Below are 17,276 nucleotides of genomic sequence, written 5' to 3'. Positions count from 1 at the left end.
TAAAATTCAAGATGATAAATATTGTCGTATTCACTTATTTGGTATTTTAGATCGTGGAGTACTTATAATAAATATCTATTTGAATCTATCATATCAATAGACATGTTACATTGATAGTTTTAGATTATAAGGAATCGAACAACTTATTAGAATGATCACATTATTAGATCGGGTTAACTAATATGGGCATGGAATATTAGTTCACTTATTTGAATTTAAACCGAGTTATTCATTTACTTAAAAACCTTGAATTTTGGGGGTTAAAACAAGTGAACTTTAGAGAAAGAGTTAAAATTGAAATAAAATTATAAGTGGATATTTTTGTAATAAGCAGTAAAAAAAAAAAAAAAAAAAACAATTGAAGTTTTAACCGTGGGTGGAAAAGTAGAATAAATTAGAAATGATGTGTAAATATTTTTTTTGAATTATTTATAAAACCATCAAAAGCCACTAAAAGCACCTCTTTACCTTCTTTTAACGTGTACTTCTCTTTTTAAAACCCCCAAAATAGAAGCATTTAATTTGCAAAATTCTCCATTGCACACTCTCAATTGAAAAGTTTACAATTTTCAGGAACAAGCTGAAAGATGTCAATTAGTATTTAGGGTAAATTATATTGACACCCTAAATTAAATTAAAATTATACAAATATTTTTATTTTTTGTAAAATTACAGCATCTCCTGAGGGGTGTCAGTATAATATTTTTTGGGGGTGTTTGTGCAAACTTTACCTTGAATAGGAGGTGTTCCTATGATTTCAAAAAAAAGATCGTTTAAAAAATAAGTTGAGATGCACAACGCATCCGACCTTAGCTCAGTTGGTAGAGCGGAGGACTGTAGTGGGGTAATCCGATAGCTATCCTTAGGTCGCTGGTTCGAATCCGGCAGGTCGGAATTATTTTTCATTTAATTTTCTCTTTTTCACAATTGTATGTTCTTTTTAATCTTTGCTGGGCCTGAAAAACTTTTTATGTGGGAATCAAATCCAAACTCTGGGCCCACTTTTAATCAATTTATGAGTCCAAGATCGGCCCATGATCAACCCAGTCCCCAACAAGAGAAGAAAGAGAGAAGAGTAGTAACTGTCCAACTGATGCGATTCTGAGCCCAGTCCCCAACAAGAGAAGAAACAGAGAACAGTAGTAACTGTCCAACTGAAAGAGAGAAGACTATTAACTGTCCAACTGATGCGATTCTGAGCCCAGTCCCCAACAAGAGAAGAAAGAGAGAAGAGTAGTAACTGTCCAACTGAAAGAGAGAAGAGTATTTAAACTGTCCACCTGATGCGATTCTGAGCCCAGTCCCCAACAAGCGAGGAGAGAGATTCATCATTCAAGAATCAGGATTGAAAGAAGAGCAGCAAATTATCAGATCGCCGGAAAAGTAGAAAGAGATGGCTCCGAGCATCACTTACATCACCGGCCCTCAGCTTCTCTCTCTCAAAAGTCACCCTAATACCGCCATCATCGATGTTAGGTATACAGTTTCGCCTTTAATTAACAATTTCTGCTTTGTACTTGCATTATGCTTTTTGTAATTTGTTGAGGATCTAATGTTTTTGTAGGGATGATGAAAGGAGCTCCGACGGGCATATAGCCGGTTCTCTTCACTTTGCCAACGCTACATTTCTTAATAAGTTACCCAGCCTCGTTGAAGCTACAAAAGACAAGGATACTCTTGTTTTCCACTGCGCTCTCAGCCAGGTCCTTCTCTTTTCTTTTCTGGAGAAAACAATGATCTTCGTTCATTTCTATTTAGGTTTTTACGGGAATTTCTGTTTGTCTCTGTGATTATTGGCCTAAGATTGTTGCAGAATTTGAATAGAATCTGGATATGTGGTTTTGCATTGTAGAGTATGATGTTTGTTGAGCAGTTGGCAATAGACAAGAAGCCACACAATCATTTTTACTTGTTCTGTTTAGTTTATAGAACTTGAAGTTTTTGGCAGGCAACGGAATTTCCGTTTTTGAAACTTGGCTTTAATAAGCAGTCCAGTTCAAGAAAAAATGTTTGTCTTCTTAATATATGTGTGTTTCTGCACTGTAGTTGAACTTAGTAGTTCTAAACTGTTTTACTTATCCTTTTGTTCCTTATTCAACATTTAGTAGTTCTGATGAAGATTGTGACTGTTTTTGGGTTTTGTATTGCAACTTGTTCTCTGTAGATGTCTTCTTGATGGATCATTGGGTTGCTGATATGATCAGAATGTTCTGCGGGGTTTATTACTTTTTTTCAGTTATATTAGACTAAGATTTTTAGTTCAATTGGAATCTTTGTCAAGGGACTATGTTGCTGAAAAGACAACACTCTGGTTTTTGACTATCTTGGTATTGGGAAGGAAAGGCATGCAAACGCTGGGACCTTAAAATTAACTGGTGTGGAAAGAGGTGACCATACAGATGAGTATCGCCAGAAAATGTCATGGATTGTAGCAGATGACAGATATGAGGGAGGAGTTGCACATACATGAACTAGAGTGCTCACAATTGTGATTGAAGTTTTGCTTAGAAGTTAGGGAAGAAACCAACTTTCCTACTTAGAATGATTTCTGAAGCTGCCGGTAGAATAATCATACAAGGCTGGAAAGTTTGTCATAGGTGTTTGGAGCTTAAACGATAAAGGACCAACATTCAGATCTAACTTCCAGTTGTGAAACTAAATGGGTTGATCATTTAATTAACAGGGATAGTAAAAACATAGGAAAAATGAGTTAAGGAGAGAATCTGATCAGCCCCATAGCAATAGGTTGAACCATCTAATCACTCTTTCAAAAACCGATCATCGATAGAAGTTAAGCGATCTGATAATTTATAGCCATCATTTTGTTTACTGCCTGAGTTTCAAATGAAGGTTCTAGTTAAGATCATCAAATATTTGGCTTTTTGAAACATTAATTCATGACACAATGGTAACCATAGCAATCATCAGCTGTGTTTTCAAGATAGTTATTTTTGCTTTTATTTCTAGAATAACCAAGCTTGGGACCGTGCAGCTTTATGTTGTAATACCCTGGCTTTCACATTCTATCTATAACATCAAAACCATCAAGATTGTCCTGTCCATCTTTTCCTATATGTTTCGACCAAACCGTACTCGTCTTGAATACAGAACGTGACTACCTTATGACTCTTTTACAGGTTCGTGGACCCAAATGTGCTCGAAGGTTTGTCGACTACCTTGCTGCTGCAAAAGATGTGGGAGTGAAAAATGTCATGGTTCTCGAACGTGGCTATAATGGTTGGCAAGCTTCTGGAATGCCCGTCTGCCGCTGCAGAGATGACCCCTGCAAGGGCGTGTAAACTGAAGAAATCCCATCTGGGGCTGATTGCATGTAGTTGGTGTATTTGGTGTTTGATACTGCACCTTTTAAGAAATTGTACTCTCAGGTGGCCGACAAACTATCAATACTTGCTATAAATGTTCATCACCATATATACGTATACGTATATTTCGCTCATCTCAGAATGTCACCCGGCAATTTCATTACTTTTTCTTCTTCTTCTTTTCTTTTTTCAATAAATACATCTTAAGTCTTAACAAAGTATAAAAAATCGATTTATCCTCATACTTTTAAATCTGAACTGACGACCTCTTGACTATGAAATGTTCTAAGCTTGTGTTGTGATTATGATCCAATTAACCCATTAAAGGTTTTAACAAATTCAGACCTATATACACCCCCCTCCCCTACCCGGATAAGCAGTCCTATGTATTTAATTTTACCATTAAAGTGCAAGTCTCCAAAGAGAGTTGATAGAAAATGGGATAATTTTCCATTTTTACCTCTTAAGTTAGTTACTAAATCATTTTTTATAGTCTATCTATCGATCTTATTAATTTTGATCCTCATTTTCTTAAGTGTTCAAAGTTAATCATTTTCATAAGTTGGCTGCCTAAATTAATGCTGGACATTTTTATCAACTAATAATTAGAAAGAACTTTTATCATTTTAAAAAATTGATGAGGTCAGAATATAGTAACATAAGAGATTTCTCCTAATTTTGACTGATTAAGGAGACTAAAAGTAAATTTCTCTTAATTTTAGCTATTTTTTCATCCAAAGTTATGCCTCACACCCCTTTTCTTTATAACAATCAGGACTAGCTTTGATAATTTAAAAAATTATGAGTTCAGGTTACAAAAATGATTTAGTACTCAATGTTGTATAAGGGGCAAATTGGTCTACTTATATGAAAAATAGAAAATCCAACAATTAGACAGGTCAATAACCGGTCCCGGGCGAGAATCCCCAAACTTTATTCCAGTTAAGCCTCACTTCCAAAATTCGCACGCATCCATCGTCTTTCGGCAGCCAATCTGACCTCTGGAGAAAGCGAAATGGTAATTCTCCTTTTTCCGTGCGTTTCTCTCGATCAACTGATGGTCAATATTGGTTTGTTCTTGCAATAATAGTGACTACGATTCGCAGGTTTGCCTAGCTTGTTTGTTGCCGCTGTTTCTCGTCCCAATTGTCAATTTATTGCCTCTCCTCTTCGATATCATTATGGTTTGTAAAATTCTTATCTTCATCATTTGCACGTGATGTGTTTCTAGTTTCTACGTTTTGATGGCTCGCGTTTTGAAGAATTCATGATTTTCTATGACTGATTTGTTGATCAAAAACTATGTTCAGGCAAAGGTGTATAGGTTGTTTGGATGGGAATATCAGAAGCCGGAGAGAGCACCCCCTGCTTGTCCTATCAAACCCTCCGCCTCTAAAACCGGCACCATCAGTTCTGTAAGTCGATTATTATTGATTACCGATTTTTGAAGGCTTTTGTTAGGGTTAGGAGCATTTTAATATTCTTATGCCAGCGATTTCTGTGAGTGATCGTCATCTTTCACTGACAATTATTTAGTGGGAATGAGAAAATCAATCACAGATAATTCATTGATTCAAATTCGAATAGTTCCTATGGCTAGTTAGTTTCTCTTTAAAATTGATGTATGGCCGTAGAACCAAGTTCAGAGTTGGCTTATCAGAACCTTGTAAGAGTTTGATTCATCAGATTAATGCACACAACAATGTAGGTTGTGAGAGCTTGCTGGTTTCGCAAAGCAAGTACATCAAAATATGATTTCTTATACTGTAGTATGAGTTGACAGACTGAGCTAAACCTGGAAAAGAGTAAAATATGAGATACAAACTACACTAGAAAATCCTTGCCTTCTGCCATTTGCATACGTGTATGTTGCAACAATGCCATGTTCGGTTTAATAAAGATTTTCATTCTTTCTTTTTGATTTTTCGTAGTGGAATATGGATTATGGAATATATGAGTTGTCTGGAACACATGATTATAATCCTAATATTTTTGACATTTTCATTGCTTCCATGCCTTTCTTTTTGGGTGACTGTTTTTCTTGAACACGGGAATATAACTTGTTTAGAAAGTTGGTAATGGAGCATCAATAAACAGATTTGTTGGAGCCAAGGATATAGACAGCATTAATCATGAAACATAACAATATGTATTGTGTAATCTGATGTTTTAGTTGTACTGCATCCTCCCATGTTTGTAACTCTGAAATAGTAAGTTCGTCTATGTTGATCTGAACTGTTCTTCCGAGTCATGGAAGCTATGATTATTTGAAATATTTGATAAAATACTTAAAGTATTTGGCGCAATCCTTTCAGCTTTGGTGCCAACGCACATGGTAGTTTCCTGTGCTCTTAATTCGTTTATATTTATTCCTTCAAATTTTCAATTCACCTAGTTTGGGATGGTCAATAAACAAGCGCCTCTGTATCGATAGGTTACAGATAAAGACAACCTTGCTGCGCCAGATCAATCACGAAAGTCAGTAGGAGTGGATGATAGCAAGCAGGATTGAAACCAGCTGTTTCTGTTTCTACATCATAGTCAGATCTCATAAACCTCTGTTTGGACTAGTGAAGAACTGAACTGGTAGATGTAGAAGATAGAGGGATGGATTATAGTCCGATTGCTTTATGATGAAGTCATAAATCCTTCTGTGACAAGAAAATATGTTTCCTTACTATTATAGTTCTGTGAAATTTCGTATCCGCAATTCATATGAAAGCTCCTTCACTCGGAACAATTAAAGCCTTGTTCCATGCCTGCTAGTCTGGAGACTTACACCAAAAGCTACCAAATTCACTTTCTGGGTAATTTCTAAAATACTGCCTGTGGAAATGGGGAATTTTTAAGATCACAAGGTAGAATTCTTGTTATCCTGAATCAAACAAGTGAATGCGCGCGGGCAGAGACATTAATATTTTAAGATTATTGATTTTCCTCAAATTTTCTTGGAACATTTTCTGCTGCTGATGCTGATTGTGTTCTTCTTTGTTTTTGTTTTTTTCTTCATGTTTTAGTATTTATTTAGGGTAAATTAGAACGGGCTCCCTAAGATTTGTCATTATTACAAATATTCTCATTGTTTGAAGAATTATAAATACCTTTTTAAATTAATTACCGTATGACAAATACTCCTCGTAACAGCTCACTGTAGGAGGGTATTTATTAGATGTCTTTTAATTCTAAGAAGTATTTGGAATTTTTTGAACAATGGAATATTTATAATTATGATAAAATTCAAGAAATTTGTTATAATTTACCGATTTATTTATGTTCAGCATATACTCTTAAGCAGTTCAAGTTATCTTGATTCGTGGAGCTGAAACAAAAATGAAAAAAATATTGAGTGGTTTACCCCAGTATTATACAGGTTTAGTGAGCCCATTATATGCAAACTCAAACTCAAATGACAGATAAGGTATTCTCAATATCTAATTCTATGTTTGAGGAAGGAATAATCTCAAACGCCTGCGTGCACAGATATACGTTTTTATTGCAATGTCACAAAATAGACAGTAGTTCCAAATAGGAATTTGAAATTTGAAGTTCTTTGTTGCAGGAAATTATCCAAATAAGTTCAAAGATTTGTTATAAGGGTTTTGAAAATTCTTATTCTCAAATCGATCGATCCAAACATAACTTTAATATTTTCAGTACAATTTCATGAACAGAAAGGAATACTAATTTCCAAGAAATGTTCCTGAATATATATACTCTAAAATCGCATCACTACTTGAGTCAATTGCACAGGGAGAAGCGGAATAGCAAATGAAGGAAGACGATACTTCTGCTTTTAAACTGTTTAAAATTAAATTGATTTAAACAAAATATTGTAAACAACTTCATACTAACTTCTGCAGCTTATAACTCCTCAAAATAAATAAATAAATAAATTTGCAGCTTATAAGTGAAATTATAAATATTAAATTATTTTTCAAATATTTCAACTTCAATTTTTGTATTTTTATACACTTTCAACTTTTATTACTATTTAATTTACAATTTCTTTTCATCATAAAAATAAAAATTATTACAAACACCTGGATAATAGAATCGCCAGCCCACTAGCTTGTTTTTAGGCTTGTGGACTCCGGGACACCATTCTCGAATCGGAACCTTTAACCAGTGCATGAAACTAACTCATCTAAATGGATCATATCAAAATTAATGTTCTTAGTCATACAAATTACCTTAATTTATTACAACCAACAGAAAAGAATTATGGTGCCAGCCACCCGAAAAAAAATGTGAAATGAGGTTGACTCTATCTATGTTGTCGAAGATGCATAGATGGACTTAACTCCCATAAATACGACCACAAATCTGTTTTCATGGTAGTTTATTTTATATATAAATTTTAGTTTGAAATTATTATTGTATTTGAGCAATTTTTACGTCTAAATTTAATAAGTCATGTTAGAATCATAGTTAAAAAACAAAAAGAAAAAATATTCAGTCCATCCCCCCCCCCCCCCCTCGCCGCTACCAGCTGAAAGAGTCGAGTCCTCTGGGGACTCAGGAGGGCAGTTGCTAAGGGATAGGCCAAGTATCTGAGGAAATCCTCCAACTTAGATTTGCAACCATTGGGGACTTATCCTTCAAGCAAATATGACTCTTTCTTATGAGGAAGTTTTTTGAATTCCTAGGAGACGATTGATATAAGCCTGACATCTCCCTAAATCCTTGAAAGTACTTCGTGGTCGGGGGAGTGCCCCTCTTTCGAGCTGTTAGTCTGAGGCTAGGCAACTTGTGAACGAGAGTCTTCAAGTGCATATGTGGCTGCCACACCAGCACCCTTTTTGGACTTCCACGAGCTTTCTAGCCTAACGGATTCCTTCAAAGGGTTCGGAGCTCAAGGTTTTTCCATCTTGAGCTGCCCACATCCTCGACTCTTTTTCGAATTTTTTTTCTAGGTTGGGTTTTATCTGAGGTTGTCCGTGTCTTAAGACATTAATATTAATTGCATTTAAAACATTATTGGACTACTAATAATATCAATAATTACATTCTTCATTACATCATACATCAATTATTCATATAATAAATTATATTATGTAAGTACGGACTAATTAACCATATTGGTACCACATGAATCTAGACATCATGGCAAGACGTTATTGGCTGTTCCAATTAGTTCCAATTTTATTTTCTTAGATCTAATCCAACATCTTAATTATCATTCAAATTTGAATATCCAGATTTCATTTTTATTACCAAGTACTATGATATAATTGCATCACTCTCAAATAAAACCAAAACTAGGAACAATTTCAAAAGCTGAAACATCAAATCTAAATTAACTCTGTCCAAAATCTGCAGGGGCACAATTGAAGGCGACGTCGACCGAAAGAATTGGGTTAAATCTCTATTGGACCAAAGAATTGAATCAGGAATAGGAGTTGGGGCAACGAATGAACACGTGAGATGGTCCTAACCTAGTATTAAATTTGTAATTTGGGAATTGGGAATAAATAATCCGGTATGGAATAGGATTAGGTACGATGCATGGGAAATCTAAGATTATAATTTGCGGATATGCTATTCGCCCTTTCACTTGTCAAATTTACGTAGACCGAGAGAGACAGCAGGCCAGTGGAAAACGAGCATTCAACTCCAATCATCAAGTTTAATTAGAGTCTTGATTAACGACTGCGATCCCCTGATTAAACAATTCAGACCAAGATTAAGGAATCTTTTCCTATGTTTTCTGATGGGACAAGTTTGGATTATATGTGGGTGCTCATCATTTGAGCCTTAAATGCTATGTTAATGTTGTAGGGTTCTCGTAAATATCATGTTCGATATATAAAGTATTGAATAAATAGATGATTGACATATGTTGTATTTATTAAAATTAAAAAATATTTATTTATTTACTTGAGTTACGTTCTCTGATTTTATTGATTTGATTTGTATTCATCATTTTTTGTTAAATTATTGCAAGATGTGAAATAAGTTTGAGCACTCATTAACTAGGCCCGTTGCAAGATTATAACATTATAAGTTTGAATTCCACCAATATATGCATATTATATTTTAATTGTATTTATTGATTTATTTCTATAACATTTGTTTGTCAGTTATAAAGTAGAGGGAGAGTAAGTTATGCTGACTTGTGTGTCATTTCTAATAGAGTAAATTTTGATACCGATTTTCATGATATTTTAAAAAATACCCTCTTACTACTTTAAAAATTACAAATACGTTTTTTGGAATTAACGACCGTTTAATAAATACCCCCTATAATAAGATGTCATAATGAGATATTTGTTACATAATTATTAATTTTATTGAAATATTTATAATTTTTTAAATAACAAAAAGAATATTTATAATAAAAGAAAACTATGCTAGAATTTATCCTGACTAATATATAGATACCAACAATTGACAACATTGTAATGATTTTGATTCCTAGTAAAGGTGCAACTCAAATCAATGTAGCCTAGAAAAGCAATCTAAATAAACAATTACGATTATTATTGTTGTTGTTGTGTTTGCATCCCAACTATGAACTGATTGCCCCAATAGAAAAAAGACATAATTTAGGAGGGTTTTATTGTATGTAAGTGAATGAAAGCAACAATGGAAAAATATCTTGTGGAGGGTTATTGTCAAAATTTTTCATCTCTTTTTGTGGGTGTAGCCAATAGCCATCATCAAGACCAATTACTAAATTTAATATTTGCACATAGTGTACCAAAAATACTTATTCTTGGTTTGATATAATTTTTTGGTCCCATAAAAAATTAATTTAATTTTTTTTATAGGATTAATTTAATAATTTAGTATATTAATTTATCAATTTTCGTGGATTGAAAGCTTTTTTTATTTTTTTTCCTAGAATTTCCACGATTCAATGGATTTTCCCACATTCACATCATGTGAGGGCATAAAATTGGGATGTTGAAAATTCCGATGAAATCAATGATGTTTTAGTTTAATGGTTAATGTTGAGGTATCATAGACAAATTCGAGATAATGGATTCGAATTCTACTGTACGTGTGGGTATTGTCTCACTTCATGTGGGAGTTTATAATTTATTTATCATTGTTCGTGTATTGGTTGAATTGAAATATTGGTTAGTATTTGATTAATTGGATTAATTGAAAGTTAATTACAAATTTTAATTGAAATATAAAACTCAAATTAAAGTAGTTGAGGGATTCTCATTATATGATAAAGTTTAATTAATTTGATTAATTGAAAGTTAATTACAAATTTTAAACTATTATTTTTAATGAATAAAGAAACCGATAAGACTTACACTCTCTGAATCCTCATTTGACATTAACACGTGTCAAACTAGACCATTGACATTCTCACAAACATCAACTGCGGATTCTCATTTCTCACAAATGTAACGCTTGTTGATGTGATCATTCTTGTTTGACTTAGAGCTGAGACTGGATTTTGGTGTAAGAGCGATTTTACCTTTTACGACATCTGTAGATAATATACCGCGACGGGTAATACTTCACTGTCACTAGAAATCCCAAGAACTCGGCGGATCACCAAGAAGCACACCGCGCGGCTTCTTGGCCTTTTTACCGAACAAGAAAAAAGATCTGAGGGAAAAGCACAAGTGATTCACAAGAGCTATTCTCCTATTTTTACCAAGTATTCTTTTATTCGTCTTCACAACTCACTTTCAACGCATTGTTTGGCCACTGAAAACTACTGCTGCTACTCACCACCCTCTCTTGCTTATACATATATAGCAACTATAAATGTAGAAGACAAAGGCAAGATTTCTCCTTCTCAAAGAGATAAAGAGAGAAATCCCACTTTTTCTTTGCTGGAATTGAATATATTCCTTGCATGAAAGGTACAGTCTGTTGTGGTTGAGAACTGAAAATGTAACCCAAGTCCTTGTTTTTTTGTTTTGGATATAATTAATAGGGAAAGGTTCACTCTCTGTGTTTGGAAATTGTGGGAGAAATGGGGTTACTGTACGATGATGCTGTGATAATTAGGCAGTCAGAGAAAGAAGATGAGCCTAGTGTCATCACTGTAAATTGTCCTGACAAGACTGGTTTGGGTTGTGATCTTTGCCGCATAATTCTCTTCTTTGGACTCACTGTTGCCGGAACTGGTATGTATTTTGACTTAACTTATTGTTATTGCATGCAACAAATTGTGGGTTTTACTCAGAAAGAAATGCACACAGCAATGTGGTTTCTGTTGCATTCAGATTACTCTCAAAGACACGCACTTTCTTGTCTGTTTGCGTTTTATGCTCTAAGTTAGGTGGCCTACTGACTATATTCTTGAAACTTTAATTACTTCTTTGTTATGTGATACTGTCTGAGTTTTTATCTGATGATCATTGTATGTTTTATGTCGTTTCCACCGAATGCTGTTGCTGAAGATGTATCTACCGATGGAAAATGGTGCTACATAGTGTTCTGGGTGGTAGGCAGACCGAGCACAAGATGGGGGTTGTTGAAGAAGAGGCTGATGGGGGCATGCCCTTCTTTTTGGCTGGCTTGTGGAATGTCATCTTACTGGGCTGAGTTGCAGCCCTCCAAGCCTCCTGACGTCTTCCTCCTCAAGTTCTGTTGCAATGATCGAAGAGGCCTTTTGCACGGTAACGTGCTATATTCTGCAAAACTTGAATCAACTTGTTAGTTGTCGCCGTTGTTTATGAGGATGTCAACTGAAGTATTTACAATTAGAAATTGTGAAACTTCATCATTATGCTAATTTCGTAACTTCAAAACAGAGAGAAGGGAAAGATGAAAAAAGAGAGAGCCCTGTTCTATATTTGGACTTTTGTGTGTTGTGGTGCCAACGTGTTCATCTTGTTTGGGGTGTGAACTTATAGAATTTCTGCATCTAGTTTGGCCATCATGTTTGATGCTGATTATGTTATCTGGACCGAGAGGGATATTTGGTTTGGATTCATTAGTTGAAATTTGGGGATTTTTTTGGCAGATGTAACGGAGGTTCTTTGCGAGCTTGAGCTCACAATAAAGACGGTAAAAGTATCGACAACTCCAGAAGGGAAAGTCATGGACCTCTTCTACATTACTGACACAAGGTTTTTCACTCACAACTTTGTTGAAAGTAACATAAACTTTTGCTGGTTTTCCTCAGTCAATTACCATAAATATTTTCAGTTTGATCAATGCCTTCCATTCAAGACTTATTGTGCGTTCAATGGTCGTATCAGGGAAATTATGCATACAAAGAGGAGAAAGGAGGACGTGTATGACCATTTAAAAGCTGTTCTGGGGGATGACACCAGCAGTTGTGAAATAGAAATCGCTGGTCCTGATATTTCAGCTTCTTCTCAAGAACCCTCATTTCTTTCAGATGCAATCATCGAAGACATGTTCAATATAGAGATGCTGGAAAAACATCAAGACCACTCGCTCGCCTTTAAACGTCCATCCATCACGTTCGATAACTTGTTGAGTCCTTCTCACACGCTCATCCAAATCGTTTGCCAGGACCACAAAGGTCTCCTATATGATATCATGCGAACTTTGAAGGATTATAACATCCAGGTAACACGAACTTATATCCAAATTTACGTTTCCTGTTTCTCTAACGGCTAATTCTTGTACTGATTCTTAATACCAGATTTCTTATGTGCGCTTCACAACAAAAGGGAAAACAGAATGTGAGTTGGACTTGTTTATCATGCAAGCAGACAGTAAGAAGATAGCTGATCTCCGAAAACAGAACTCATTACGCTGTCGTCTCGAGATGGAACTTAGCCATCCTGTCAGAGTAGCTTTGATCAGCCGGACCCATGATACCGAACTGGTAGTTGCTAACCCCATTGAGTCATCTGGGGAGGGCCGTCCCCTGGTTTTCTATGACATAACACTGGCTCTCAAGATGCTAAACAAACCAATCTTTTCGGTACTTCCCAATTTTGCATTTTTCAGTTGCTTTTATTTTGAAATTACACTTTGTGAATAAACTTGTTTAATCCTTTTCCATACGCATAAGGATGCGATCCAAGAACACGCTAAAGAACCTTTTCTATTACATTATAGTAATGCATAAATGATAACTGTTTGCAAGAATCCCATCTGATTCTTGTTCAAAATCATTATTGATCTGATACGGCTAACCTTTTACAGGCTGAAATTGGGAGGCATGTGATCGATGATCATGAGTGGGAAGTTTATCGAGTTTTACTTGATGAAGGGGATGGTAACTCTGTTTCAAAGAAAGAGATAGAAGAGACCGTGTGGAAGATGTTAATGAGTTGGGGGTAAAAACGATGCACTGTTACTTCTCTGGGCTGCAACTGGCTGCTAGATGTACATATCTTTGTTTTATTTATTGTAGATCTACAATAAAAGCTGAGATTTAGGTCATTTAGCTTTACCAACCTTGTAGTCCACAATATATGTAAAAGCAACCTAGTTTGTTACATAGTCATCAGAATGACTATGTAATGAGGTTACCTGACGAGCATAAGCAATAAAATTTTGAAAAAAAATTAAAGAACTCCATATCAATCTTTAAAGTAATACAGAGACCTCAAATTGATCATACCACACATGAGATCAGAATGACAACAGGTACAACATCCAATGCAACAGATGAAGATAATTTAAGGGCATAAACAGATGTACTTATCGAATAACAGTTGAGATTGCAATAGAACTACTGAAGGCCAAAGTTCCCTTTGATTTACACAATGAACATGTACAGAACTTCTTGAAGCAGCTGAAGCATGCAGAACAATCTCTTACAACTTCCAATATATGCCAAGTTTGTGTAATATGCCAGACACCACTGCCCAGAAGGTGATTTCTGCAAATATTACATACAATAGGGTCCCCAGTCTCTCAGATTTCCATACATCAATAAAGACATGCTGCTGAATCCATTTCACCTGGAAAACAAGATACATAGATGTTGTCTGAGCTTCCAACTTGAAAATTAAATCAAGTTTGGGAAAATGTCTCGGATTTTCCACACTGGCATGTAATTACCAGGTTGTTGTCTGGATTTTTGAAGTACCATCCGTTTACGAATGCTGCGAAAATTCCCTGTGCTGCCATAACGAAAACAAGCATTGCATTCATACCTATCCATTCCAAGAACAAGAATGGCGTGCGCAGTCCCCATACATCAATCTGCACATGCACCGAGAAATACATGCACTTACAATATACTTCATCTGTTCTACATTTATCGATCAAATTTCATTTTGACAGCAGAAACAATACTTCACCAAGAAATCAACTTTTTTAATTCTTTTGGGGGGTGGGGTGGAGGGGCTTTTACCAGGATGTATAAGCCACTGAACACAACGGCTGCTGCACCGGCGGTGAAACAAACATAACTGAAACTGTAGAGCTGCTTGTTGATAGGAATAGCTGCAAAAGAGTGTAATATGCATCTTAACGACGAATCTCTTTATGATAAACAGATCCCTTTTGCAAGTTTGTTAGTACGGGTAGTTTCTAGAAAGGATGACGTATACAATACTTGAATTCTAGATGTAGATGTTACATAGTTGGTTTACTGATTTCAATTTGCAGAAGACGAAACATTCATGATTGTTGTTGGTGTGATCAGAGTAGTAGTGTGTACTCACCATCTGTGAAATGAAGAACACAGGCTACTATTAACAAACTAACCCCCATTAACACCCATTGCTTGAGCCTTTCAGCATGACCCTGCCAGCATACACATTTGTCATCACAGTCCATTCATGCATGACGTAATTGATTTTAAATTTTGCACCTAAATAAATTTGATCTGATAATGAATTTACCTTGTAATGAATCAGTACATGCCCATAGTGAATACCAATAGTGCCAGTAACGATGGCTGAAACCGAGCTGCAAGAGAATAGAAACCACGTTCAGTCTGCTCAAAATCAAGATGCTTTGAATTTTGAACAGGGTCAATAGTTGCAGAGTGAAAGAGCAAAAACCTCAACAGCCCTTCAGGCTCGAAAGGAGCACGACACCAGCTAGGTGCATCCTCACGAAACGGACCAGAACCTGGAGAACTAAAAGTGCAAGCCTGCAAATAGCTCAATTTTACAGCCATGAAAGGACAAAAACATCATGGAACAGAACAACAGTAAGAATTCCTGTAAATGAACTAAGATTATTAACTGTTAGGGAATTATGAGACCAACCCTTAACCGTGCCCAAACTGGTTCAGCGTAGAGATGATTAATACCCCAGACTTGTCGATCCACGTAACCAACTGCATTGCATGCTGGTCCTAAATGTCCTCTCATACCACATTTTACCTGAAAATTTAGTATTTCATCTCATCTTTTCTCGTGGTAACAAAATGTTATTGCTGTAGTAAAATTGTAGGTTATTACAGTGTATCTTTCAGCATTGTCATCTTTGTACACCACGAAACTCCAGTCAGGAACGAACAGAGAGAATGTCGTGACCATGTAAATAACAAATGCAACAAACCCTCCAATCCTTAAAACACGAAAGCAAGTTACGCTTATTCATGCTGGGAATTGCACTAAAAGCAATCTAAGGAAAAAGATGGATTAGCTTACCATTGCCATTTATATGCAGTGAAAATTGAAAAATGACCAGATTTTAGGCTGGTTGGTCTGAGCTTGGTGGTCAAGGCCTCTATTAAAGCCACAACAAAGTACACCAAAGCTATTCTCTGTGTGTATATACGCAAGAAAACGATATCAAACAGAGAGATGGAATTAAATTCTTATGTAATAATGTCTAACTAAGAATTCACTTTTATTTCTTAAAATTCGACTCAAATTTGCATGACATGCATGAAAAAAATAATGAAAATGCACATCACCTGGAGAATTCCGCACCATCGGATATGCTTCATGTCGACCCCATAAGACAGATTATACGGTGCATGAGAATATCCTCCTGCAATGTCAAAACAGATAAAGAAAAGTTATCAAGTATGAGGTATACGTTGTTCTGATCATCATGCAAACTGCTATTTGAGAAAGACGGTATCGGCCAATACCTTGCAGCAGAATTCCCCAAAAAAGGAGCTTCAACGTCCTCAAAATGATCTTTCTAATTGCAGACTTGACCTCTGGAATTCTCTGCCAGATCAACATTGAATATCTACTTTATTCACACAGAATAGGCAACGGAAGCATGAAGTCGTGTGATCACCAACTGATAAAGAACCTACCTTGAGGGCAAGAGCTACAGCCACCCCCACGATGAAGAGGAAAAACGGCAACACAAAATCAGCCAACGTGCATCCATTCCAAGGTGAATGATCTATCCTTGGATATGCCTCTCCAGCGTCATCTACGAGTATCATTAACTACATTTGCAATACTGCTCTTCAGAAGCTAACTCATGCAAGCATGCATGCATGAAGCTAAATACAGAACGAAAGTATTTATCCACATTTTTCACTAATAAACTAGTTCAAAATAGCTCATTTTTCAGATTATCATAAAACAACTTGTGTATCACACCATCTTCTCATACCACTATGGTTAGGCCTCTAAAGGCGTCTAACGTCGCAACCCTTTTCGTCTTATGCTTTATCAACGGCTTCTCCTCCTTCTGTTCCTCAGGCAGGTCCAAGGTTGTCCTGCTCTTTTCCTCATTCCCATGGACAGTTTCTGCAACTTTCTTGTCCTGATCATTTGCAATGGTTGCCCGCTTCGTGCCATTGCCAAACCCCTCTTCCAACCTCTTCGAATCTTCCATGAAAAAAATGGATTGGACCATATGATTGATAAGCAGTTTATATAAAAGTCGTCTTCTTTTTTCTTCATTAATTCTAAAAATATATTCTACAAAATTAATTAACTGCAGAAAATGAGGTGACTTGAGTTAGCCTGCATCAATGCTTCTTGGAAGGGCTTGTTTGGTTCTTAGTGGCCGACTTCAGCTATCATTTTTAAAATCTTATGTTGCAGTTCGTGTCAGCTTATTAGCATTGTAGTTCAGATCATACAGCCGGCTTATTATGGAAAAAACACAGTACAGTACACT

General features: G+C 35.8%; 4 protein-coding genes and 1 non-coding gene across 6 annotated transcripts; 4 read left to right on the top strand and 1 right to left on the bottom strand.

The window, feature by feature from the left end:
• The first annotated feature begins 803 nt into the window (after window positions 1-803).
• TRNAY-GUA (transfer RNA tyrosine (anticodon GUA)) lies at window positions 804-894 on the top strand. The gene is given in 2 exon segments: window positions 804-840; window positions 859-894. It is a non-coding gene; the product is annotated as a tRNA-Tyr (tRNA).
• Window positions 895-1,267: 373 nt separating this feature from the next.
• CDC25 (Rhodanese/Cell cycle control phosphatase superfamily protein) lies at window positions 1,268-3,457 on the top strand. The gene is made up of 3 exons (XM_011079008.3): window positions 1,268-1,476; window positions 1,565-1,703; window positions 3,138-3,457. Exons 1-3 carry the CDS (start codon window positions 1,394-1,396, stop codon window positions 3,297-3,299), a joined length of 384 nt encoding a protein of 127 aa, XP_011077310.1. The 5' UTR covers window positions 1,268-1,393; the 3' UTR covers window positions 3,300-3,457.
• A 727-nt stretch (window positions 3,458-4,184) lies between these two features.
• On the top strand, window positions 4,185-6,033 carry LOC105161353 (uncharacterized). Its single transcript, XM_011079007.3, has 4 exons — window positions 4,185-4,341; window positions 4,430-4,507; window positions 4,634-4,738; window positions 5,758-6,033. The coding sequence occupies exons 1-4, from the start codon at window positions 4,339-4,341 to the stop codon at window positions 5,833-5,835; spliced, it is 264 nt and encodes an 87-aa protein (XP_011077309.1). The 5' UTR covers window positions 4,185-4,338; the 3' UTR covers window positions 5,836-6,033.
• Window positions 6,034-10,679: 4,646 nt separating this feature from the next.
• Window positions 10,680-13,799, top strand: LOC105161352 (ACT domain-containing protein ACR10). Of its 2 annotated transcripts, XM_088880240.1 has the most exons (7): window positions 10,680-10,944; window positions 11,227-11,419; window positions 11,696-11,914; window positions 12,262-12,367; window positions 12,500-12,836; window positions 12,913-13,197; window positions 13,422-13,799. In XM_088880240.1, the coding sequence occupies exons 2-7, from the start codon at window positions 11,266-11,268 to the stop codon at window positions 13,557-13,559; spliced, it is 1,239 nt and encodes a 412-aa protein (XP_088736366.1). In that variant the 5' UTR covers window positions 10,680-10,944; window positions 11,227-11,265; the 3' UTR covers window positions 13,560-13,799. The 2 variants fall into 2 exon arrangements, with proteins under 2 accessions (XP_088736366.1, XP_011077308.1); XM_011079006.3 differs by having other exon boundaries at window positions 10,680-11,419.
• Window positions 13,800-13,914: 115 nt separating this feature from the next.
• On the bottom strand, window positions 13,915-16,988 carry LOC105161482 (uncharacterized). Its single transcript, XM_020693882.2, has 13 exons — window positions 16,764-16,988; window positions 16,456-16,593; window positions 16,282-16,363; window positions 16,102-16,178; window positions 15,833-15,948; window positions 15,641-15,749; window positions 15,446-15,562; window positions 15,236-15,327; window positions 15,074-15,140; window positions 14,894-14,975; window positions 14,581-14,672; window positions 14,286-14,429; window positions 13,915-14,185 (listed from the first exon to the last, which is right to left on the bottom strand). The coding sequence occupies exons 1-13, from the start codon at window positions 16,986-16,988 to the stop codon at window positions 14,039-14,041; spliced, it is 1,488 nt and encodes a 495-aa protein (XP_020549541.1). The 3' UTR covers window positions 13,915-14,038.
• Window positions 16,989-17,276: the final 288 nt, after the last annotated feature.

The sequence above is a fragment of the Sesamum indicum genome, linkage group LG5 (genome assembly GCF_026168435.1).
Source record: "Sesamum indicum cultivar Baizhima isolate 11 linkage group LG5, ASM2616843v1, whole genome shotgun sequence".
In the NCBI taxonomy this organism is placed as follows: Eukaryota; Viridiplantae; Streptophyta; class Magnoliopsida; order Lamiales; family Pedaliaceae; genus Sesamum; species Sesamum indicum.
The sequence above is the reverse complement of the archived record's forward strand: the minus strand, read 5'-3'. Positions and strand labels throughout refer to the sequence as shown.

Excerpts from the sequence above, each read along its gene's own strand:
- LOC105161352 (XM_088880240.1), top strand. The coding sequence starts at position 11,266 with ATGGGGTTACTGTACGATGATGCTGTGATAATTAGGCAGTCAGAGAAA. Across the intron at positions 12,837-12,912 it reads TGAAGGATTATAACATCCAG|ATTTCTTATGTGCGCTTCAC; the intron begins GTAACACGAACT and ends TCTTAATACCAG. Across the intron at positions 13,198-13,421 it reads TAAACAAACCAATCTTTTCG|GCTGAAATTGGGAGGCATGT; the intron begins GTACTTCCCAAT and ends AACCTTTTACAG.
- CDC25 (XM_011079008.3), top strand. The coding sequence starts at position 1,394 with ATGGCTCCGAGCATCACTTACATCACCGGCCCTCAGCTTCTCTCTCTC. Across the intron at positions 1,477-1,564 it reads ACCGCCATCATCGATGTTAG|GGATGATGAAAGGAGCTCCG; the intron begins GTATACAGTTTC and ends ATGTTTTTGTAG. Across the intron at positions 1,704-3,137 it reads TCCACTGCGCTCTCAGCCAG|GTTCGTGGACCCAAATGTGC; the intron begins GTCCTTCTCTTT and ends ACTCTTTTACAG.
- LOC105161353 (XM_011079007.3), top strand. Across the intron at positions 4,508-4,633 it reads TCCTCTTCGATATCATTATG|GCAAAGGTGTATAGGTTGTT; the intron begins GTTTGTAAAATT and ends AACTATGTTCAG. Across the intron at positions 4,739-5,757 it reads AAACCGGCACCATCAGTTCT|GTTACAGATAAAGACAACCT; the intron begins GTAAGTCGATTA and ends CTGTATCGATAG.
- LOC105161482 (XM_020693882.2), bottom strand. The coding sequence starts at position 16,988 with ATGGAAGATTCGAAGAGGTTGGAAGAGGGGTTTGGCAATGGCACGAAG. Across the intron at positions 14,976-15,073 it reads ATGTACTGATTCATTACAAG|GGTCATGCTGAAAGGCTCAA; the intron begins GTAAATTCATTA and ends GTATGCTGGCAG. Across the intron at positions 14,186-14,285 it reads AAAATCCAGACAACAACCTG|GTGAAATGGATTCAGCAGCA; the intron begins GTAATTACATGC and ends CTTGTTTTCCAG.